Raw genomic sequence first — 25,027 nt, forward strand, 5'->3', positions numbered from 1 at the left:
TGTAGTTCTTCTTGTTTCTGCTGTCTGTCCTTTGGTCAAGAGTGGGTATTTTAAATAGCAGATCTTGGCTCAATTATTAATAGGAAAAAATGTTCTAACAATTAGAATGTCTGAAAATTGGAAAAAGCTATTTTTCTATGCTTGTCAATTCCAGTCATTAGAAGAATTAAAACAGGTTGAATTCAGGGCTGGGCCAGCCTATATGACATTTTAGGCAAATTGTGAAAAAGTTATCATATCTAGTGGATGAGTTAATTAAAGTTGCTCCCTCTGTGTTGATGTATCACCATGTCAGTTACATGACTTAGTAGAACATGGATTCAGTTTCAGCTACTATGTACCTACTTGGATGGGAAACTTTTGCAATGTCCTCTTATTAGGAATGCTGTAGATCAACTTCCTGAAGTAGGCTTGAGTTTGGAGTTAATGCCCTCTTAATATTTAAGAGTCTACATTTCCAAGTCTAATGTGAATATAAATCACTGCTTTAGGTGTTCTGATCTCCAGATAGACCACATTCAAAAAGCATAATGTCACAATAAAAAGTAATGTGAGAAGAATTTCAGTCTTTACTAGTGTTTCTCAAAAACTATTAAGTATGATCCAGTTTATAGTGCACAACTTTTCTTAAAATGTTTTTCTTTAACACTTTTCTTCATTTGTGCCTGGCTCAGTTCGCTCTTTTATCATAATTGCTCGAGAGCAATTTTCCTGTCACACACTAACCCTCTAAAACTCTCTCTGAAACTCCTGTCCATGAGGTTTTCTTTCTTTTGTCTCATCTCTTTCTTCTTCTGCATTTACTCTAGTTTTTCCTCTCTACATTCTTCATATTCTATAATATAAGAAAAAGGAATCATGTTGAAAAAGATAGGATTTTCCTTATATTATGAAAGAATAGGGAGAGGTTGAGCAAGTAAAAACAGAATCTCTCCTTATTTTTCCCACTACTATCTCTAAATCTCTTTCTATCTCTACCTATTTTCCTGATTCTTTAACAGCACAGTCTGGAAACTAGGCTGAGATAGATTAAATGATTCTTTGGTAATTTCAAGAGTAGGGACAGTCATATGTTAATACTGAGTAGATTTTATGTCTGCAGAACCTTCCATTAGATCCTAAGGAAAGAGGCAAAGGAAGTTATGTGAATAATCCCTACTCACAAGGAATTTACAATCTCATGAGCCAGACTGGTTAAAATCACATGCAATAAATTTCGAGGAAGAAAATCAATAGACAGTGACAATGACTATAGCTTTATACCCATGAATAGCCTGGTTACTTGGATCTTGGGTGTTCAGCAAGAACAGAACTGTGTGGAAGCCAGGGAAATTTTCATGGAAGAGGTAAGTACTGAGTAAATGTTTAGACAAGGGAAAAACCATGGAACTAGAGAAATTAGTACAGAGATAAACTGAAGAGTCAGTGTGCAGCAGAGAGCAAGTATACTAACCTGCTAGAACACAGGGTCTTGTCAAGGTGGGAAGCCTTTTTTTCTCACTGGGAATGCAACTCTCCATCCTTTGAGCTCCCATAACACTCATTGTGTGACTTGATTGTTAGTTTATCCTATTCTGCCTTTTTCTATTTCCTTCATTAAATAACCCCTAGAAAATAGACAATATCTTCCCCTCCCCCATCCTTCTATCACATTTCCCACAGTCTAGCAAAATGTGATTGATCACTAAATACTTGCTGATTTAAATAGAGTTGATATGTAGTTAGAGGAGGGGTAGAGATGTGGAGAAAGTGTTACATGCTTGTGCTAATGAGTTTAAGTGTAATATTGGAAATCACTGGAAGTTCTAACATGTCAGGGATGTGATCAAAATATTTTAGGAACAATACTTTTTCTGTTGTTCTACATGGGAGGTGGAAGATAAATTCAACTTTTTATTTGTATAGGTGTTACCTGGACATTTGGGAAGAGATATCTTATATAGATGACATGTAGTACTGAACTTTAAGCAATTTTAGCCATTGAAACTTTTGAATAAATATGTTTACTCTTGAATTTTATGGACTGGGTAATGTGCTCTAAGAGTCTCGTGGGTGTGAATAAATTTTTTCACAAAAGTGTTTTGGTACTGCTGGTTATAATCAATCAATCATACTCTTGATACCATGCTTTGGAGTGAGATTTTGGCATGTTTTAAATAATGTCTAAGCACATGGATTTGGAAGAAAACCTGGAGTTGTAATTCCAGATTTATACTTAAAAAATATTTTTAGGAAATATTTACTGTAACTTTTAGGAGTTTTATTTCTTTTATTGAGAGACTACAGAACTATTTTATCAAACTAATTTCATTTCTCTCCTGGTCTTAGGATGTTTTAGAGCAATTGCTGGCACTAATATGATTAGATATTTTGATATAGATTCATCTTCAATTCTAAGAATTCTATTCATGTGAATTCTTTGTTACTAACATTGGACACAAATTTTTTTTTTACATGATTGAAATTACACAAATCATAGCTGTTGATTGGTGATTTCTGTATTTAAGCTTTCAATTATTCTTCTCATTTTGTTAATATGGATTTGGATTTTTCACCTAGATATGTTTAGAAAAAAAATCTTTACTCTTTATTTTGATTATAAAAGTAATAATACTCAGTTTATATATAGCTTCTAGATTTCTTTGTTTATGTAATGAGTAGAGTATATAAAACAAAGTTAGATTTCTATTTGTGAAGAAAAAGCAACATAGCATACCTATTAAAGGTGGATTTCCTTATCTGATGAGTCTACCTCTGACATCAGAAGAATAGGGCTAAAATACTACAACTGAGTCTCTGATGGGACACCAAATCTAAATTAATGAAAGGTTCATAAATGTAACATATGTAAACAATTGGAAAAACACAAAGCAAATTCTATTCTGTACACATGAATAAAGTGTACATATATCACTATATTTAGGATTCATTTGATTTATAAAAAGAGAGGTATTTTCACACAGATAGAAAGCCAGTGATGTCATTTTTGGAAGACTGAGAGAGTAGATCTTCACCTTAATTTAAAAACAATGGGGAAAAGTACAGCAGGGAACCTTGGAGGTAGCCAAGGTGTCCAAGTACTTCGTTATTCTAAAGACTTCCAGAAAACAGATCTCTACTCTCTGGACAAATAGGCATTAAAAGGGCTCCAGCAAACTTTATACATGGTATTCTTTTTCTTAGCTTCACAATTTTAGTTAATATATTGGCTTTTTTGGGTTAATTTGAATGGCACAGCTCATAAATGCAGGCTTTTTATTCTGGGGGCTGGGCCTTACAATCATAAAATAAATGTCTTTGACAGCCTGACTGTTCCATTATAAAATGTAACATCCTTTTAAAACTAGAGAAACCCCCCAAAAGTCATGTGAAAAGAGGCCAGAATCATAAAAAATATTGGGGACATTTCAAACAGCAGTATGAACCATATGTCATTCCTCAGAAATTTCAGTTACAAGAGCACGAGTGTGAGAATTATATAATTGGAAAAATAGAGAAAACTGAATGAACAATTCAGAGACAGGAAATAACTATTGCCACAAATAATTGTTCATTGTATGCATATTTTCTTAGCCCATGAAATGAAATTTCAGTTTGTTTATGAGAACTGGTTATTCTGTTCCCAGACTGGGCAGTGGCTGTCTGAATGTTTCTGTATGAATGAAAATCTCGTCTCCCAGGCAAAAAAAAAAAAAAAAAAGACATTTAGCAATGCCTCTTACGTTTCTGAATGTTTTAGAACTGGTAGTTGTTTGATATATTGAAAATATACATTCCCTAAAGAAGTAAATCTAGATTCCCTGAATACATTTTGCATGGCAAACCTCTCTGGCAATTTTATGGTTTTGCATAGCTTGTAGGGAGAGACGGGAATAGCTAAATGCTTCCTGGGTTCATTAGCATAACCCGGCCCACTTCCAACACATGCCCAGAACTACCTCATTAGCTGCTGGGATTTAAGCCAAAACATAAGACTGCAGTGAATATAAGGGGAATTACTGGCAAGAGAACTCTACACCAACTTAACACTGAATCCATTACTTTTCCAAGATGAGAAAAATATTATACTAACAGGGACCATTTCTCCATCTCATTCAAATAAGAATTCAAGGTTTTAATCTGTATCTTTCATCTAGCATAATTAGCTGTACCATAATAACACATACAGCCTGGCTGCATATATTTAAGTGCTGTCTCTCTCCCTCTTTCTTTTATTGATTTATTTTCTGGATTGCTTTGACATTGTAAACCACAGACGAGTTGGAGCCTGGCATTGAAAGGAGGTGTTCTGCTACGATTTTTTTCTTGTTTAAGGAAGTTTCCTTCTACAAGAGGTAATCTGAAAATGACAGGGGAAAAGAGAAAAAAGAAAAGTGTGCTCTGGAGCAAGATGCATATGCCCCATTGTGAAGACTTTAAACAGTGGTGTAGAAGGCGGCTACCTATTTTGGAATGGGCAACACATTACAATTTGAAAGAAAATTTGCTTCCAGACGCTGTGTCTGGGATAATGCTGGCAGTTCAACAGGTGACACAAGGTAAAGTACTGCATTTGATTTTCCTGTTTTATGCAGAATAGATATCACTTTGCTTTCTTGGCAGTAAGATCTGTGACCTAAGATCTATTAATGAAATGTATTTTAATTGACTTTGGGGGAATAAACACATTGAATATCTGTATAGAAATGTTTTCCTAGTTGTCTTTTTTTTTTTGCTATTTTTGATACCTAATAAGCATCAAACCAATTTTTTAATGGCATTATATATTTGCAATGTTAAAATTCATACTATATGAGTAAAGATCAATAATTTCAGTAATTGTGGGGAATGAGTTTTTATAGTTTGACCTTGCTGATACAGCTTCCTACTTAAGCTGAATCAAGCTATAAAATATCTCCTTGCTTGAACAAGTCATTTGTAAACCTAATTAGCAGCATACAAGTACCTTTGTAGTCTTGAGAGTTGCTATAAGCAAGGAGTAGACCTTTCTGTACATAAAGGAGGCTCTTTTCCAAGATCATTATTTGCAGAGAGAATCCTGTGTGTCCTTAGAGCTTAGAGTTTTCACATGCTGATTTAATTCTGTATCACATTACATACTGTTTGTTTCTCAATACAAAATTTAAATTGGTGAGAAGTCTGATTTTAACTTTCCCAAAGCAGATTATAAATGATATTCTGGATTTAGACAGATGTTTTTCTTGGTGAAAACTCTTAGGTAACTGGTGTGCATACAGTGTATGAGCATGTATGAGCATGTACAAAAATGTGTTTTTTGTGTGTGTATTTTCCTGAAAGGTATATTCATTGTATTTTTAAAAATTAATTCAGGTAATAACTTTCTACCCGTAGCAAGAAAAGGAACTGATTTTTTCAGCCTTGAGAATTTGTAAAATGTTCCTTGGCACAGACTCTGTAGATTTATATTTTTTTGCAGTTTTACTACCTCCCTGGCTTGAACTATTATTCATACCGTTAAATTATAAGCACTTTTCTAATTGAATTATTCTGTAGCTGGAACAAACTGGTTTATGTGTTTCTGTTTTTAGTATGATTAAGAACATCTGCACTGGTGGCTTTACTTTAAGATCCATAATACTATCATACTTTCTGGGATTCCATTTCCCTGAATAGTCTTCTATTATATTTGTAATGACCATTTTGCCAAAAGCAAAGCATAGTAGTCTTTCATAAAAATGCATAGTAAATAACAGGTTAAGGCATTTTTTTAGGATTGTATTTATTGAATTTTAAATTCTAAGTGAGACACTACCATGGACTTTGAAACTAAGGTGATGAGCTTACAAGGACTTTTTCATCAGATAGTTTCAGCATATTTTATAAATTTATTTTGCTTTAATTTATTGTAAAGTGAAAGAAAAATATATTTCTAAAACTAAATTTTTTTCATCTTTGTTAAATATCAGGTTAATAAGAAAATTTGGGATATGATAAGGATACCTGTGATACATCATTAGCATTATCATTTATGTGTCTTTGGTAGTTAATTGTATGGCTTTTCTTTGGATATAAATATTGAGGGGTTTTGTTTTATGAGTCATGCATTTCACTGGTTATGAAGAAATATGTTAGCCAGCCGCCGACTGATGAGAAGCACAAAGCTTACTCAGCCCTTGTGTCTTGGAAGTTATGGATTTGGCTCTTGGTTCTCTTGGAAGGCTCCCAGTGATTGGGCAAGGAAGGCTACACTGCTAGAAAGAACTTAAAGGTTTTTGTTGGTGTATGGACAGACTAATCCTTCTAAAAGTACTTTAAAAACAATTCTCTCAAACTTTCTCATACTTACCCACTATGAGTAAATATCATAAGCTACCATTTGTTGTAAGGGGCATTGTTATAAATCCCTTATACACATTATCTTACCCTATCACAACAAAATCCCAAACGATAGCAGTCCTCCATTTTCCATATGAGAAAGTGGAAGTTTAGACAAGTAAATAATTTTCCCTGGACCTCATGCCTGGTAAGTGGTAGAGTCAGGACTTGATTCCAAAGCTAACACTCAACATTTTATGCTTTATACTTTACACTGCCAAAATAACTAGACTTTTTCATAATAGCAATGTTATTAGTAATAGAAGGAATTTCTTTGGAAAGGTGTGAATATCCTTTCCTTTAAATTACCTTTGTGTTTAGGTTTCACCCCTGTAGTTTTTAGACTCAAAGGCAGAGTGACAAGGGAAATAACTACAGTAGAACACGGAGTAAGGAAGGCACTTAGATATCATTACCTGCTATTCATGTGAATACAGTATTGGCAATCATTATCAACTTCATTTCTTTAGGAAAAATTAGAAGAAAGAAGGGGTAATTTTTGCTCTTGCATCATAATGCAAACAAGAGAAACAAAAATCTGATTTTACTCTACCAGTCTTTGAAGCAGCTTTTCAGTTATTCAACATAGTTGAATTACATGAAATTGTTGAATTTAATGTTTTTTAACCTACAAGTACAAAAAATTATATAATTCAATCCAGTAGTTGTTTTTAATTCTTCTTTCTCTAGAAATGCATTTAAAATTAAGGTTAAAGGAAACTAACATTTGAGTCTTTTCTATATGTCAAATACCGAAGAGCCATTTTAAATTACTTTATTAAAGATTTCCTAGTTGTTAAATATAGACACTTGCCAGTCATCATCATAATTGATTCCTCTGTAGTATTTTCTGTGTTGACCATAGCCTTTCTAAAACCATTTCTTCTCTTGGGCTTTAGATACTGCTCTTCTGTTTACATTCTGCTACCTCTCTGGCATTCTCTTATTATGAGCCTTTGCAGATTTTGCTTCCTACTCTATCTACCCATTAAACATTAGTGTTTAATGGGCCTTCTTCTCTGAAAATGCCTTAGGCTATTTCATCTGCATCAGAGGCTCTAAACACCTTCACTGTACTACTGAAAATTTCTTCGCAACCTGAGATCCATGTATTCAACTATACAAACCTAGAATCTCCTAAAAGCACTTCAAATGTAATGCTAGTCTTCTAAAAGAAACAGACTGAATGATACCACCATCCTAACCAGAATTATTGTAATAAATAATAATAACAGTAATTTTTAGACACAAAAGAACACTTGACATATATACAAAACTGAGGCTTACAGAGAATAAATAACTTGCTTAAAGCCACACAGAAATGAGTTAGAAGAGATAGGATTTTAACCCAAGTGGTCTGGCTCCCAGGACTATGTTCTCACCTTTGTACCAGACTACCTCTCACAGAGTCTCAAGTCATTCTCAACTCTTCCCTCTCTTTTGCTACTCTACCATCTAGTGTACAATCAACCACTAGGTTCTGTTGTTTCTATTCCCTAAATATCTTTCCAAACTAGTAGTCTTACTTCATGTTCCCGGCTACTGCCCTAGTTCACTGACCTACTGAAACCATCATCTTGTGGGTCTTCATTCTCTACTCTATCTCCTCCTGTAGGCCATTCCATACTGTAGCTGGAATAATCATAAAAATCTAAACATCAATTCCCTGTTCAGAATTCTTCAGTGACCCTCTGTTTCCTCTAGGATAAAAGCCCAATTCTTCAGAATAATCTATTAGATCATTAATAATCTGGGACCCTTAATGCAAAGTTCTACTCAAAGAGATCTTTCCTCTGAGAATCCCTCCCAATCTCCTGGGAAAGATATATGTTGTCTTACCTCCTACTCCCTTTGTACTTTTTACATATCTCTATGATAGGCCTTAACAGATTGTATTGTAATCTTTTGGTACAACTCTTTATGCACTGGTGGGTAAGCTTTGGAAAGAATGTCTTAATCTTTATATTTTTGACGACTTGTACCTGGTGCATCAACATAGGTTTTTAGTAACATAGGTTTTCAGTAAATGTTTCTCCATATCATTAAATAAACAATTTAGCTCCTGAAGGCTCTGATTGTTTTATGGTAACATGCTGCCACTCTAGGAAGGAAATTAAATTTAAATTAATTCTTATGTTTTCAAAATAAATGTAATAAAGATATCGATAATAAAAAATACATAAAAATGTGAGTAATTAGTTTCTTTCAATTTCCCTTACTTTCCTGAATTTATAAACTTATAGCCCACCAGACAAATCTGGTAAAAGATTTGTCTGTGTTTCCTTCATCCCAGTGTTTAATTTTTTTCTCCAACCAACATTAACCCATCTGTATAGTTCATATGAAAATCTAGGTGCCTGGCTTCTCTTGAAAAAGGGAAATACATGGCCATAAGGGGCTCATGTTCCCATGTGGTAAAAACCTGCTGGCTTCCCCTGTGGACAGGGCGTGTGCTTTGTATTTTGCTACAGTTTCTACCATTCACACATCTGCTGCCACCCTTCCTCCTAGTATCCCTATTATCTGCCTATCCCTATGAGTGTCTGAATTTGTATCCCTTGCCAAGACATTTTCTAACATGTTTTGTTGAGATGCCTTGAACTCATTCTTAAATAAAACCTTTAAGAGAGAATACATAAGACTAGGCTCTTAACTTAAATCCGCAAAACTTTCAGGTCTGTGAACTTGCATTAATATATTCTAATATACTTCATTTCTTTTTTTCTTTTGTTTTTAATTTTTTTCTTTCTATTTTTTTTTTTTTTTCCTTTTTTCGTTTTCAAAGAGCAGGCGCTGGGCCCCACCGCAGGCCGGCGCACCCATCCGGGGAAGGCGAGGGGTCCTGCCCACGTGCTCTGGCACTCACCGCAGTGGCCACTGCGCTTGGGAGGGGCAGCAGCTTGGGGGTCCGGTACCCCAAGGCTCCCTCTCGGATAACTAAAGAAGGCTTTCTCACCGAGGGCGCGTCGTCTCCCACCCATCGTCTTCCCTTCTGGCCCACGGAGGCGCTCCACTGGCCTCCAGCCCTTGACTGGGCTGAGGAGGTGGGGCTGCTGCAGTATGGGTAAGCGCACGGCCCACAGGAGCGTTCACGGTCAGGGCCAAGGCACGACCTGTGCTGCTCTCAGGCTCGTCCAGCGGGCTCTTGAAGGGGGGAGCACGCCCGAGAAGCGTGATAGCCCCCCCTCTTGCAGGCCCTGGCCCACCACGGTCATCCCCACGCCCGTCTGCGACCCCCACAAAGGGGCACATGTGGCGTTTGCCCGGCCAAAGTCAGTCTCCCCAGGGCACACCGCAAGAGGACGACGACGACGAGGTGGCACCTAGCTCCACCGAGGGGGTGACAGACACGCCTCTCTTACCATCTCGAGCCCCCCAAGAGCGCTGCTCACGGGACACACCACCGTCGCGGGGACCAGAGGAGCGCGCTGGGAAAGGGAAATGACACCACCACTCAGCCTCAGGCACCTGAGGGACGACCTGGAGCGCTCCAGGGGCACCACAGAGGGCCCGGAGAGGCACGCTCAGGCACCGACAGGGGCGTGCAGTGCGGGGTGGGACCCCCCCCCAACCCCACCTCGGGCCGCCCCCCCCCCACCTCGGGGAGAACCGCTGGCGAGGCACACGCCAAGGAGGCAAAGCGAGAGTGTCTGCTGCGTCAGAGGACCACGGCTCCCCCGAGGCCGTGAGGCAGGGGGCGGGAGACTGAGGGTCAGGGTCAGAGGCCGCACCCCTGCCTTCCACACACCCCTCAACGGGGCTGGGGAGGGCGGGGAGGCGAGGGACAGGAACGTCTGTCCCTAGTCTGGCGTGGCTTAGACCCGGCCAGGGAGAGCATGAATACTTCATTTCTTTTAATTCTATGTATTTTCTGTTACTTATGTTAAGAAAGTATTCTAGGAACGGGTTCATAGGCTATACCAGACTGCTAAAGGAGTCCTCAAAGTAGATATTTACTCCCCGAAGTAAATATATATGTGTATGTGTGTTCATTTCCAAGAAAAAAAGAAAAGGAATTTTAGGTCATTCTTTCACCATGTTCAAATATTTCTTAGAAATGATTTGTGTTTTTTAAAATATTAAAAACATTTGGGAGCACTCAGTACTAACATCAGGTGAAAACCATTATAACTGGCATCTACCACAGTGTTCTTTAACTGACATCTTGTAGGACCTCACTACAGAATGTAGTTTGAAGGTGAACAAACATTCTAGAGAATGTCATTGACTTAAACATGTCACTAACATGGTTTGCAAGTTAAGCAGTATGACTCTAGAGTATTTAGTTCACATTGTACCCTGAATGACCGCTTGCAGGAAATATTTTCTTATTTTTCCAATCTGAAAACTCAAACATTGAGACAGGGTGGAGACCTAAAATGCATGACTTGCCATATAAGTACCTAATACACTGAGGAGGAATATGAGAGTGTTTTGACTTGCATTCCAAGAGATCACCTAGACTTTTTGTTGCCAAACCAGGAAAATTTTATGCTGCCATAAGGTTGCCTGTTGTTCAAACCACAGTGTTCTGAGCCACAGACAAAGGGTGTATGTTCTTTATAATTATGTATCACTTGTGGCATTACTGGCACCAAAATGTGTGGAAGCTAATCTTCATTGCACTCCTGAGGGCAGCTTAGTGACACGTGGAATGATAAGTGGAAATTCCTGACACATACTGCACTTTGAAAATTAAAGGCTTATCTGAGAAATTTTCCCTGCATGGTCTCAGCCCTGAGGGTTAAGAATCCTAGCATTAGCTACATATCTCTAACCTGACCCCCTTAATCACTATAAACATGTAGATTATAATGTAGAGAGATTATAATGATTTATTATATCTAGTAACGTTTCTCCAGGAACAATGGCAGCCAAATATTGCTAAATAAGTCGAAATGATACTTTCCCTGACCTCCATAAAAATGTACACAGGAGCTAGGAACACTCTGCTGTCTTTTCACTTCTCCATTTCCCCTCATTCCATGACACATGCTCATACCCATAGCTCTAGGCTTCATTCAGCACTTCTGATTTCCTTTGTTTCTTAAATGTAAATTAATGGTGATTTGTGTATTTAAAGGCTATTTATATATTTCTGCACTTAGAATAATACTCCCTATAATATTTAGACCTGTTCACATGGAAGAACCATGACCTTCCATTTTAGAGTGTTGAAAACTTGGGAAGGTTTGCAACAAACAGATGTGTAGTGGCTGTGAAGATTAGGTGTGTGACTTATATAGTAATAGACCTCTGTTTTTGCCAGCTAGGATCCATCCTTGCTTCTTTTAGTAATTATGCCTTGGATTTGTTTTGAGGAACAACCTCTCTTCCATTTTTGGTATACATGGTTCAGGTGAGATTCTAATTTTGGCTCTAGGATGATCAGTAAAATAAGTCTCCCTCAGCCAGGATTCTCAAGTTTGGGGCCCACTGGAACCACCTTGGGGCCTAAAAGAACATTGGTACCTGGGCCGCGTGACAAACAATTAAATCAGCTTTCCTGGGAGTAGTTCCCAGACATGGAGGCATTGTGTTTCTTCTTTTTTAAATTGTCCCAGGTTCTAATGTACATCAGTGTTGAGAGCTGCATCCAGACAGTTGTTGGTCCAGGTGAAGACTTGTGCCTCAAGTCTTGATAATTAGCACAATTCCATACACCTGGCCAGTGACTGGATCAATGGTGATAATTTCCCCCCTAGGTACAAGGAGGTTTACAACACAACAAACCAGTCATTTCTTATTTTTAAATGGTGATGGCAATACAAATGACCTGAAAGGTCCAATCTCTCTGGATCCTAGGACATGTGTGGAACCTTTCAGGAAGAAAGGAAAAGACATCTTCCTTTGTGCTGAGACTACTAACAGTAAGGATGATTGTGCCTCTAAAACTTCCCTGGGCCTCCAAAGCCTGAAAATGAAGCCAACCCAGAAAAGGGCGTAGCAGAGAGAAACTGAGTACTGATGATAGCTAGTACACTTCTGACTTTTCACTTGCATGTGCAAACACTCTTTTGGTTGTTGTTAGTTAGGTTTAAGTTGGGTTACTTCTAATCACCTTAACTACACATTTGAGGGTTATTACAATTTAAATGTGTTACACAAATTGTCTCTAATTTTATAAAACCCAGCAAGATAGATATTTCATACTTTACAGTCATTTTCATGAGAAGAGGAGTTTGAGGTTGAGAACACTGGGTGACTTGCCCTCAATTCTAGTACTGTTAAGAGGGATTGAAATGTAAATCTGCTGGGCGCCATCTTTCATCCCTCACTGCTTTCTGTTCTCCAGTTTGCTTTGTGTATAACAGACATAACCTGAGTGGGACTGGGAATGACACTGAGCAGCACACTGCACATCAGCCCCTCAGGCTGCCCCATCACATGATGACATGTCACCTTCCTTGATAAAATAAAACCCAGAGATTCTGGTTGAGAGGGGAAGAGGGCTGTGCCAGTGGGAAGAAGTACCTATACCAGAGCTCCTGTTCTTTCCCTTGAGAGCCTCTCATACCCCCTGCTACACTAGCTTAGGGTGTGGGAGGAAGGAGAGATGTGCTTTAATACTGGCCTCAGCATCAACGGACAATAATAGCTTTTACCATGTGGCAGAGGTGACACAGGATAAAATGTCTGTATGAGAGTTTACTGAAAGCTAGGGAGAAATAAAAGGGGAAAATAGTCCTTATCCTCTATTCTTTATTATACTGAAAGTCACCCCCATCTATTCAGTTGTCTATGCCAGAAGTCTAGTGGGGATCTTTACTGCCTTTTCCCCCTTCAGCCATATTCAGTTATTCAAGTTTTATAAATTCTTTCCTTTTAATGTCTCTCTAATGGATCTGAATGCCCATTGTCCTTGTGGCAACCTCCCTGGTAACCTCCCTGGTAATATTACATTTGCTAAATGCTTAAAATGTCCCACAAACTGTGCTAAACATTCACTGCATGCTATATCATTGAATCTTCATAATAACCCAAGAGTTTGATATTATTTATATTTTACAGATGAAGGAAGGCTGATTAGTTTGCTTGTATTGCAAGGTAATACAGTTTCTATAAAGCATAGGAAGTGTTTAAATGTGTGTCTTTCTAACTCTTGAGCCCGTGCTCCTATCTTAATAAAAAGTCACCATTATTCATTTCTTGCCAGTTATAATGTCTTCTCATTATAATTTCATCCCTCTATTATCTATTTTCAAACTACACAAAAAAATTAAGTTATACAGTGGGTATCGTTGTTTTAAATTCCTTCAGCTCTGCCATTGCAAATGGCTTTTTAATTTGCTATTTTACTCTTCATAGCATCCTTGCTTCACACCGTCTGACTGGCCTCTCTCACTTTCCCTTACTGTCTTCCTTCTCATCCCTTCCATCTTGGCTCCCTGGAACTCCAAATACTTCCCTGGAACTGAAACCGCAGGTGCATTTTTATTGGCTTGTATAATGTTGGGAGCCAACGTATAAATATTAGAAGACTTCATTTTAAAATTGAGAGTTTTTTCCTCATTTAAATATAATCATCTAACAGCAAAGGGCTAATATTCCCGAATGGAAACAATAGGCTGAAGTTGACCGGCACCTGTACCCTTTATGTAGGCATGGACTTTGCAAGTTATCATATTCCCCAACACTCCCTATGCTTTTACATTAATACCACTTCACTCCTGTTATTCATCCTCTTCAGGTCGAGAGTAGGATGTTCTCAAACTCAACTCAAAGACACTTTGATTGTCCAAACCTATCAAAGCATTTAGAAAAACAAGTTGTTTTACATACAAAGCAAACTATAAATATCCAATTTTCTCTCTTTACACAGGCATGGACTTCTGAAAATGTTTTTTCAAGGCCCTTCAATATCTGGATCTCACGTACATCTCTCCTTACATTCATCCTGTGTTCTGGTTACACTGAACTGCTCTTAGTGTTCTAAAGGGTCATGCTTGTTTTGCCTCAGGACATTTGCACATACTGCTTCCTCTTAAATGGACAATCTTTCTCCCCTGGCCCCCTTCACCTGATTATATCTTAGCACATTTCAGGCTGGGTTTAGCTCTGTAGTTCTGAACCTTGGCTGCATATTATAATCTCTTTCAGCACTTAAAAAAAATACCCATGCCCAAGCAAGCCCTATGCCAATTAAATCAAAATCTCTGAGGAATTTAGGGCAAATCATTTAATGTTCTGCACCTCAGCTTCCTCAACTAATGATAAAAAATAAAGTAAAATGAGCAGCTAGGGTTGAGAACTATGGGCTTTCAGAAGATGTTTGATAGATACCTCTATTTTGTTTTCCCAGAATACCCTCTCTTATCCACTTAATTAACTCTGTCACATTTGTTTTTTATTTATATTTGATTTTTCTTCTAAGCTATAAGTTCCTTGGTGGCAGGGACTGTTTACCGTCTAGGATGACCAATAATCCTGGTTTTAGCAACGAATGTCCTGAGTCCTAGGAAACCCTTTTAGCTCTTACCAATGCATTTGGCACATAGTAGGTTCTCAAATGTTTCTTGATAGTAAAAAATCATAATTGAGATGATGGGATAGAGCTTTCCTGTGGCTACTCTCCCCATGGAAACTTTTAATCTCTTACTGTTTCTAATATTTAAGTTTGTAGGTCTGTTGATCATGAAGCTTTTTGATCATGGTAATTATTTTCACTCTTGTGAGATCTCACCTGTACAATAAGCTATAGTATGAAAACATGATGTATTTTGCCTTAACCCCTCTAGTGATTAGAACCAATGCTCTTTATTTTATTTTATTTTTTGTGGTATGTAGGCCTCTCACTGTTGTGGCCTCTCCCATTGTGGAGCACAGGCTCCGGATGCGCAGGCCCAGGGGCCATGGCTCACGGGCCTAGCCGCTCCGCTATGTGGGATCTTCCTGGACCAGGACACGAACCCGTGTCCCCTAAATCGGCAGGCAGACTCTCAACCACTGCGCCACCAGGGAAGCCCAGAACCAATGATCTTTGATTAACAGTACTTGTCTGTGAACCAAGAGAATGTATTTCTATAGGAATTTTGTTTCATACAGTTGTGTTTCTTGGATATATGTAAATTTACCCTGAGAGATCCACTTGTAATATCACTTAACCCTGAGCCCATTGATGCTGTGAACCAGACAGCTGGTTATATTGTGGTTTGTTAATAACAGTGTTAAGACCACCATAAATTAGTTGTCAGAGGGAAATAACTTTTATCATTACCCACACAGTTTGTGTTTGATTTCTTATAAGTAATTCTTGAAAGTGCCTACTACCACCTAATTATTTTGTTTTCAAGAATACTAATCTGTCTTCCTAGGGTTCTTTATTCATTTCTATTTTAAAAAATACTTGAAAAAATAGTCCTTTGCTATGTTCTTGGAAAGAGAGAAGAAAAAGACAACAATCCAGCCCACAAGGGCCTTATTATTTTTTCCTTCCTCAGAAATTTGTACAAAAGTATATGAGAATATGATCTTGTTATTTCAACCTTGAAGATATTCTGATGTGGGTACATAAGGGTGGGAACATTTTCTTAATGAAAGTTTGTAGAGTATTGGTTTCAGCCACTTTCTGAGTAGATTGTATAACGTAGGTAGCTGCCAAAGATTTCTGTGTTTTTATTAAGAAAAGTGAAGAGTAGTACAATCCTATCTACATAACATGACATGAAATGAATATTTGGTTGTAAAAACTGGATCAGCATAGAGAACAAAGTGAGTCTTAAAAAATTGGTAAGATTTGATTACCTAAAGGTACATGGTATTGTATGAAATGGAATTTTAATAAATCAAGTCCTTCCAAGCACTCTTTCTCTGGAGAGGATCTCAAGGGAACTATATACACAGGTAACATTTAGGGAATGTATCCTACTTTATTAGCTGAATTAGTGTTTTAAACCATAGATCTAGCAAACCTGGAATGGAGCAAAACAATTTAGGTCTGAAGTTGAAGAGCTATTTCCTTTTTTCTTGTAAAGCTAAGATTTGGATGTGCCTGTAGAAAGAAAAGAGATGTATCAGAACTGACCTTGAGGCACACCCTAGTTTTTTTATCATATCAGTAGCGTGGATGAAGAAATAGTACAAGAGCAAAAACATACACATGTGGACATAGCCTTTCCCATCAAGAAATCTGTCTTCCTAGGTGTTTTACTTTGACCCCTCCTATTAGCAGTCCTCCTCTTGGGTGGGGGAAGTGGAAGGTGGTGGAGAGAAGTCTGAGGACTTCTCTACCACTTGAGCTGAGGTTGTGACACTGTAAATAGAGAGAGGTGGATGGAATCAAGATATTTGAGAAGGTAGAATTGAAGTCAGGTCCAGGGAGGTTAAGTAAGGCATACAAACTCAGCCTGTGAGTGTAATGTTTAGCACCTGGGTGTCAACAAGTGGGACAAGAACACAAAAGGTAAAACTGGAAAATAAAGTGTCAGAAGCTCAGGCAAAGTGTAAGAGCAACTCAGGATTAGTATCTGGGTCCAAGATTCTGGGTAAAAAGTTTTCAATTACAGTCTAGGGACCCAGCAGCATGGATATATCTCATAGTCTTTTCTAATTTTCTATCCAGGACATGAGCAGGCCTCAAATTTTAGTAGGTGGGCCTGAGCCCATTGGAGGTAGTGAGAAGATGCACCAAGCTGGCAAAGAGAAATAGGGAAGAAGACATTAGCCAGCAGTTAATGTAAAGTGGGGAGGAAAGTTCTTATCCCCTGCTGGTCCTGGGCCTAGTGTGTGGTTTAGAGGAGTGCTATATAAACTTGATCCTCAAAAAACAAAAACAAAAACAAAAACAAAAACAAAATCCCAATAAAATATGCCATGGTAAAGTTCCTGTTCAACTTTACTCAGAGTATTCAAGGGGAAAGAGAGTCAGGACCTGTGAGAAGCCTTGAAGCTCCCAGTCATGGTTTATGTGGTCAGCACCTCCTAAAAAATCTAGCATTCAACACCCTTGAGCTGGTGCTGGGTTCTGCAATGAATTGCTTATTAACCTCATTTCCTGACCTCTTTATAATCTTCTTGACCACTTAACCTCGCTTGTGCCTTCATCCACCGGATAATCAGGAAATTTCTTTGCTTTGATCCTTTGTTTTTCTTCTCATACTCTTCATAGCTTTGGGTAAATGTATCATTTTATTCCTAGGCCTCTTTCTTTGTTTATTGGAGCCCCATGAAAGAGATACCAATACTTTGCTTGACGCACATAGTTTACTTACAAATGGAATTAATTCTTATTAGCTTCCTTAACAATAGATTTCACAATATAATTGGAGATCTGGACACAAAAGCAGGTGATTATAATAATTTTGGTATGTTGTACAAATGAAGAATGTGTAAGGTACATCAATAGCACTGATAACATTATCAACTGTTCCTAGAGTGGGGATGAGATTGGTAGTCAGGGAAAGTTTCAAGAGGAAATTATACTTTAACTGAATCTTGAAGGCTAATACAAGTTTCCCGGGTAGCCCATGGATAAAGGGCTCTATAGAAAGAAGAAAAATATGCAGTGTTAAGAAGAATAAAAGAACATAGCTTGTTTAAATACTTGTCAATAATCTAACTTGGTGGGAGTTGTAGCTGGAGAGGTTAGCAGAGTCCAGATCATAAAAGTCTTCTTGAGTAACATGGAAAAAGTGTTTGGGCTTATTTTCCAGGGTAATGGAGCACATTGATGGATTTTGAAGGATGCCAGGGAGTGACAAAAGTTTGTGTTATAGAATAATCACTCTGGCAGCAGCTTACATTACATACTTGACGGAGGCAAGAAACTAGTTAGGAAAGACTAATTAGGAGAAATCCCGTTCAGGAAAGAAAAAACGGCGGTGGTCTGAACGGAGAAAGGCAGCATTAGGAGCAGTAGGAGAGACAGAATCCACCAGTATTAAACGGAATAGATAAGGTGATCAATGTGCTCTGCAATGTGAGGGTGTAAAAGAGAAGGTGGTAACATTTTTGATAACTTCTAGGTTTCTGAATTGGGTGACTATATGGGTGACAATGCCATTTTCTGAGATAGGGCATAAGTAAACAAGGAACTACTAGCATTTTTTTCTGTTTGTTTTGTTTTTAATGCATATTGTTTTGTTGTTATAGTAGAATTTGTTGTGGGAGGGATCAAAATAAATAATTAATAAATAATTTTCATTTTGGATTTGCTATGTGAGTGCCTGTGGGATCACCTGTAATTGATTTCTAATCTCATAGTGTTTTGGTCAGAAAAGATGCTTGATATGATTTCAATTTTCTAAAATTTACCAAGGCCTGATTTGTGACCCAAGATGTGATCTATCCTGGAGAATGTTCCATGTGCACTTGAGAAAAAAGTGCACAAGGAAACCTTGTGTTTCCTTATTTATTTTCTGTTTGGATGATCTGTCCATTAGTGTAAGTAGGGTGTTAAAGTCCCTCACTATTATTGTTACTGTCAATTTCTTCTTTTATGGCTGCTAGCATTTGCCTTATGTATTGAGGTGCTCCTATGTTGTGAGTGTAGATAGTTACAATTGCTATATCTTCTTGGATTGATCCTTTGATCATTATGTAGTGTCCTTCCTTGTCTCTTGTAATAGTCTTTATTTTAAAGTCTATCTTGTCTGATATGAGTATTGCTACTCCAACTTTCTTCTGATTCCCATTTTCATGGAATCTCTTTTTCCATCCCCTCACTTTCAGTCTGTATGTGTTCCTAGGTCTGAAATCGGTCTCTTGTAGACAGCATATATATGGGTCTTGTTTTTGTATCCATTCAGCTAGTCTGTGTTTTTTGGTTGGAGCAATTAATCCATTCACATTTAAGGTAATTATTGATATGTATATTCCTATTACCATTTTCATAATTGTTTTGTGTTTATTCTTTTTTTTTTTTTTTTTTTTTTTTTTGCGGGCCTCTCACTGTTGTGGCCTCTCCCGTTGCGGAGCACAGGCTCCGGACGCGCAGGCCTAGCGGCCATGGCTCATGGGCTTAGTTGCTCCGTGGCATGTGGGACCTTCCCGGACCGGGGCACAAACCCATGTGTCCTGCATCAGCAGACGGATTCTCAACCACTGCGCCACCAGGGAAGCCCTTGTGTTTATTCTTGTAGGTCTTTTTCTTTTCTTGTGTTTCCCACCTAGACAAGTTCCTTTAGCATTTGTTGTATTGCTGGTTTGGTGGTGCTGAATTCCCTTAGCTTTTGCTTGTGTGTAAAGCTTTTGATTTCTCTGTCGATTCTGAATGAGATCCTTGCTGGGGAGAGAAATCTTGGTTGTAGGTTTATCCCTTTCATCACTTTAAATATGTCCTGCCATTGCCTTCTGGCCTGCAAAGTTTCTGCTGAAAGATCACCTGATAACTTTATGGGGATTCCCTTGTAGGTTATTTGTTGCTTTTCCTGGCTGCTTTTAATATTTTTCTTTGTATTTAATTTTTGTTAGCTTGATTAATATGTGTCTCGGCATGTTTCTCCTTGGCTTTATCCTGTGTGGAACTCTCTGCACTTCCTGCACTTGATTGACTGTTTGCTTTCCCATATTAGGGAAGTTTTCAACTCTAATCTCTTGAAATATTTTCTCAGTCCCTTTCTTTTTCTCTTCTTCTTCTGGGACCCCAAAAATTCAAATGTTGGTGTGTTTGATGTTGTCCCAGATTCTCTGAGACTGTCTTCAATTCTTTTCATTCTTTTTTCTTTATTCTGTTTAACTCCGCCATTCTATCTTTCCCCTCACTTATTCATTATTCTACCTCAGTTATTTTGCTGTTGATTCATTCTTGGGTATTTTTCATTTCAATTATTGTGTTGTTCATCACTGATTTATTTTTAGTTCTTCTAGGTCCTTGTTAAACGTTTCTTGTATTTTCTCCATTCTATTTCCTAGATCTTGGAACATCATTATTATCATTAGCTGAATTCTTTTTCAGATACTTTGCCTATTTCCTCTACATTTATTTGTTCTTGTGGGATTTTACCTTGCTTCTTTGTCTGCAGTGTATTTCTCTGTCATTTCATTTTGTCTAACCAATTGTGTTTATTGTGTTCTTTCTGCAGGCTGCAGGGTCATAGCTCCTCTTGTTTCTGTGGACTGACCCCTGTTGAGTGAGGTTGGTCCAGGGGCTTGTGTAGGCTTCCTGGTGGGAGGGCCTGGTGCCTGCTCTCTGTTGGATGGAGTATTTTCTCTCTGATGAGCAGGATTATGTCAGGTGGTGTGTTTTGGGGTGTCTGTGAGCTTAGTACAACTTTAGGCAACTTGTCTACTGATGGGTCGGGCTGTGTTCCTGTCTTGCTGGTTGTTTGGTGTGAGGTGTTTAGCACTGGATCCTGCAGGCAGTTGTGTGGGGTCAGGTCTTCGTGTTGATATGGATACCTTCAGGAATGCACACACCGATTAATATTCCCTGGGCCCAGGAATTCTCTGGTGTTCCAACATCCTGGACTCTATGTTCCCACCCAGGAGGCCCAGGCCCAACCCCTGGTTGGGGAACCAAGGGCCTGCAAGCTGTACAGTGTGGACTGACAAAAAATAGAGAAAAGAAAAGAGAAACAAAAAACTCTGACAACAACAAAACAGAACAAAAACAGACAAACAAAGCTCCGGGCAAATAACAAGAACAGCAGTAAACAAACAGTAGCAACAGCAATACAATACACACACACACACACACACACACACACACACACACACACACACACAGAAAAGACAAAAAACCAAGGGAACAGACAACAAAACAAGAGAATTCTGATATAAGAATAGTCAATAAGGATTATACTAATGAAAACAAAGAATGAGCAATAAAACAGAAACAGGGGCAAGCAAACATCAACAACAACAACAAAAATAAAACGTAGAATATACACTTAAAAACAATTGAAAAAAAGAAAAGGGGAAAATATATATAAAATGAAGAACAAGAACAAGAAAAAAGCCACAGAGCAACAAAAAAATTAAAGAAAAAATATAAAAATAAAAACTTTACATAGATTAAGAAAATAACATAAGATAAATTTTTTTTTGTTTTGTTTTAAGTAGAAAATAAGGGTTTCCCTGGCGGCGCAGTGGTTGAAAGTCTGCCTGCCGATGCAGGGGACACAGGTTCGTGCCCCGGTCCGGGAAGATCCCACATGTCGCGGAGCGGCTGGGCCTGTGAACCATGGCCGCTGAGCCTGCGTGTCCAGAGTCTGTTCTCCGCAATGAGAGAGGCCACAACAGTGAGAGGCCCACATACCGGAAAAAAAAAAAAAAAAAAGGTAGAAAATAAAAGGTAAAAAATAATAAAAGCAGCAGCACCAACAGTGAACAAAATGAAACAAACCAACAAAGAAATATTAGTACTAAGAATATTTTCCTGGAGCCACCTCCCCAGGAGGACTTCCAATACCTCTACTTAGGTCTGGACCTGCTGTGGACACTGTGGGGCCAGCTCAGACTGATCTGGCCCAAATTCCAGTGCTACAAAGGCTATACTTGTCTCAGATTTTGAAACACTCATCTATTCAAGTATTTCACCAATGCAGGATTTACCCAGTCTATCTTGGTGATTTAATTCACAGTTTCTGCTGCTGCCTAGAAAGATTTGTGTTTCTCTTCCTTGGTTGCATCCCCCTTAGTCTCAGTTTTGGTTTTAATCCCACCTCTGTGTGTGTGCCACCCTAAGGCATCTGATCCTTGCCCAGGTGAGTGGGAGCAAAAGCAGTGGCTGCTTGGAGCACACTTGGGTGCTCCCAGTAGCTGCAGTGGCAGCAGCTGGTGTATGAGAGCATTGTCAGCCCTGCCCCTTGCATGCCTCTCAACAATGGCACCTCACCTTCCAGGCAGATCCTGCTTCCTCTAGGGGCATTCCCAGGTGCACATCCCCTACTCCTGTCCCTTCTATGTATCTGTGTAGCCAACTGTGTTTCTCTCCCTGGGTCCATTCTTCCAACCCCACACTAAAGCCCTCTGACCCTGCCAGCTTTGGTGGACTCTCATCCCAGGCAGGGGTGCCCAGTGCTGATTCCCAAGGAGATTTTGGGGTGAGCAGCACTCAGGGCCCCAGAGCCTATGCAAGTGGAGGTGACCATGGCCAGAGGGGTGGACAGGCCCACTCAGGTGGAAGCACCCCCCCCAATGCCTGCAGAAGCCAAAGAAGCCAGCAGGTGGGGAAGAGGGTTATAATAGTGGCTCCACCCCTTGCACACCATTTGACAATGATGCCTTGCTATGTCGTGTCATGCTTTTTCCACAGACTTTCCCGGTTGTGGCGCCCCTTGCTCCTGTCCCTTTGGGCTGTCTTTTCACAGACAAGAACTGTCCTCTCCCTGGGTCTGCACTCCAAACCCCTCTTTCCAGCACTCAGCTCCCCCTTGCAACAGGCAACTCATGATTCAAACTGGAATGCACAGAGCTGTGGTGTAGATCATATGTGTGGTTCTTACCTTGTCTTGCCTTCCACAGACCATCTGCTGCATTCTCCTTTGATCCCCTGAAGTTCCTCTTCTGTCCCAGCTGATTTCCCCTCCGTGAGGGAATCTCTTTTAGTGTGGGGAATCTCTGTTCACCTTCAGCTTCCCGCCAGGGTTGCTGGTCTCTTTTTTGATTCCTCTTTTCCTTTTTCTTCTTTCTTTCATTCTTTTAGGTGTCTGAAGTCTACCACTACAGTTCATCAGGAACTCTGCGGGAATTGTTCCATTTGTTAATGTGTTTTTGATGAACTTGTGAGGAGCGACAAATTCTGTGTCCTCCTGTTCTGCCATCTTGACTCCTCCCCAACCTGTGGGATCTCTAAGTTGATGTATGTCTGGATCTGGACTTTGGGAGAAATATTATTAAGATATATTGATTAAGATCCTATGACTAATGTCATGGGAATGGATGGGATAATCATGGTTAATGTGTACAATAAAAATAGGAATCAGAATGGAAGAAGCCCTGGGAAACACTGATATTTAAGTGGCTGAGGGGCTGGCAAAGGGGAATGAGAAGACGTGGTCCGTGAACATCATGGTGCTCTGGGAGCCAATGGATAAGAGCTTTAAGAAAGGTATGGTTGACAGCGTAAAATGTATGTATGAAACATAGTTTCCAGGATGAAAGCAATATTGCTTAGAAACCAAAAATGTAAAATTCAACAAAATCCCTGGAAAATATTCTTAACGACAAAATCAGTTGCACCAGAACAAAGTGCTTCACAGCTCTTCAGGAATGTGGGCAATTTGAGGAATAAACTTGTAAAAATTCTGTCTATCCTTCAACCCACACTTAAATTATAATCTTCCAATAAAAGTTTCTATGATTATGTCTCTCATAATTTCTCTATCTTCTCTAAACTTTGACTACACTGATTGTTCTATAAACTGCACATATAATTGTTTAATGTTGGATAATGTTTGTTTCAGGCAAGGACCTTATAGTTCATATTTCATGTTCCTTTAAATCTCTCATGGATTTTAATAAGTGGATTTGTATACATAGTAAGAGCTTTATGAGTACTTGTAGGCTAACAGTCAAAGACGTCAGTTTTGAATTCCAGATACATCACTTGGACAAGTGCTTTAACTGCTCTAAGATTAAGTCTTCCTATATGTACAATGGGGATAATAATACTTACTACACAGAATTGCTTAGAAGAGTAAAGGAGAGAAAATATAGTGCTCACAGCAGAATCTATTACAAAAGAAGTGTTCCATAAAGAATTATTTTAATGTTATTATTGTTACCATCTTCTATTTCTCACGAGATGTATGCTCCATGGAGGTGGGGATTTTTACATGGGTTGTTAAATTATTTATCTCAAATGCCTGGCACATAGTAGGTGTTTAATTCTAGGCAGATATTTTTTTACCTCTGGGTTTTAACTCTGCTACTTGAAGACAAGAAGAAGGTAAGAAGGTGGAGAATATCAGTTTGCAAGAAATCTTTCTTTTTTTAAAAAAATTTTGGCTGTATTGGGTCTCTGTTGCTGCACACCGGCTTTCTCTAGTTGTGAGCAGACACTACTCTTTGTTGCAGTGCGTGGTCTTCTCATTGCGGTGGCCACTCTTGTTGTGGGACACTTGCTCTAGGCATGTGGGCTTCAGTTGTTGTGGTGTGTGGGCTCAGTAGTTGTGGTGTGCGGGCTCTAGAGTACAGGCTCAGTAGTTGTGGTGCACAGGCTTAGTTGCTTCACGGCATGTGGGATCTTCCTGTACCAGGGATCGAAACTGTGTCTCCTGAATTGGCAGGCAGATTCTTAATCACTGCATCACTAGGGAAGTCACAAAAAATCTTTCAAAACAAGTAAATTAGAGAAATTCTAGGCCTCTTAAAAAATGTCAAGGCCACCCTCCCAAATTTGCTGAGGATGGATACTTTGAAACTTTTTCTCCAAATTTTAGCTACTATCAATGTCAATTGTTAGACAGACCTCATTTAACATCTGCAGGTAGTCTTTGCATGAATATATACATCTCTGTCTCATTGTCCTTTCCTTCCTGCCCCATCTACCCAGGTAAAATAGAAATAAATGAAAACAAACACTTCTTAAAGGGAGTGGGAAAAGATGCCAAGTAACCTAATTAGCATTTTAAGTTCATTGCATCATTCTGTTTGGGTCTCTAGGCACATGAACCAACGTTTATATCCGTGATTGAGTAAAACAACATTTTAATAGTTATTTGTATCCTATAGGTCCATGACCATTTTCATTAAACTGGGGTATTGCCAGAGGATGGCAGTGCACAGAGAGAAGCATCATCATTATTGC

The 25,027-nt window shown here is 38.9% G+C and overlaps 1 protein-coding gene across 2 annotated transcripts in view; it reads left to right on the forward strand.

Moving 5' to 3' along the window:
- Positions 1–4,301: 4,301 nt before the first annotated feature.
- SLC26A7 (solute carrier family 26 member 7) overlaps positions 4,302–25,027 on the forward strand; it is a 177,658-nt gene continuing 156,932 nt past the window's right edge. For both annotated transcript variants that reach the window (XM_059043462.2, XM_059043463.2), the window contains exon 1: positions 4,302–4,538. In XM_059043462.2, the coding sequence (XP_058899445.1) occupies positions 4,346–4,538 (193 nt within the window). In that variant the 5' untranslated portion in view covers positions 4,302–4,345. The remainder of the gene's footprint in view (positions 4,539–25,027) is intronic.

The sequence above is a fragment of the Kogia breviceps genome, chromosome 17, assembly GCF_026419965.1.
Source record: "Kogia breviceps isolate mKogBre1 chromosome 17, mKogBre1 haplotype 1, whole genome shotgun sequence".
NCBI lineage: Eukaryota > Metazoa > Chordata > Mammalia > Artiodactyla > Physeteridae > Kogia > Kogia breviceps.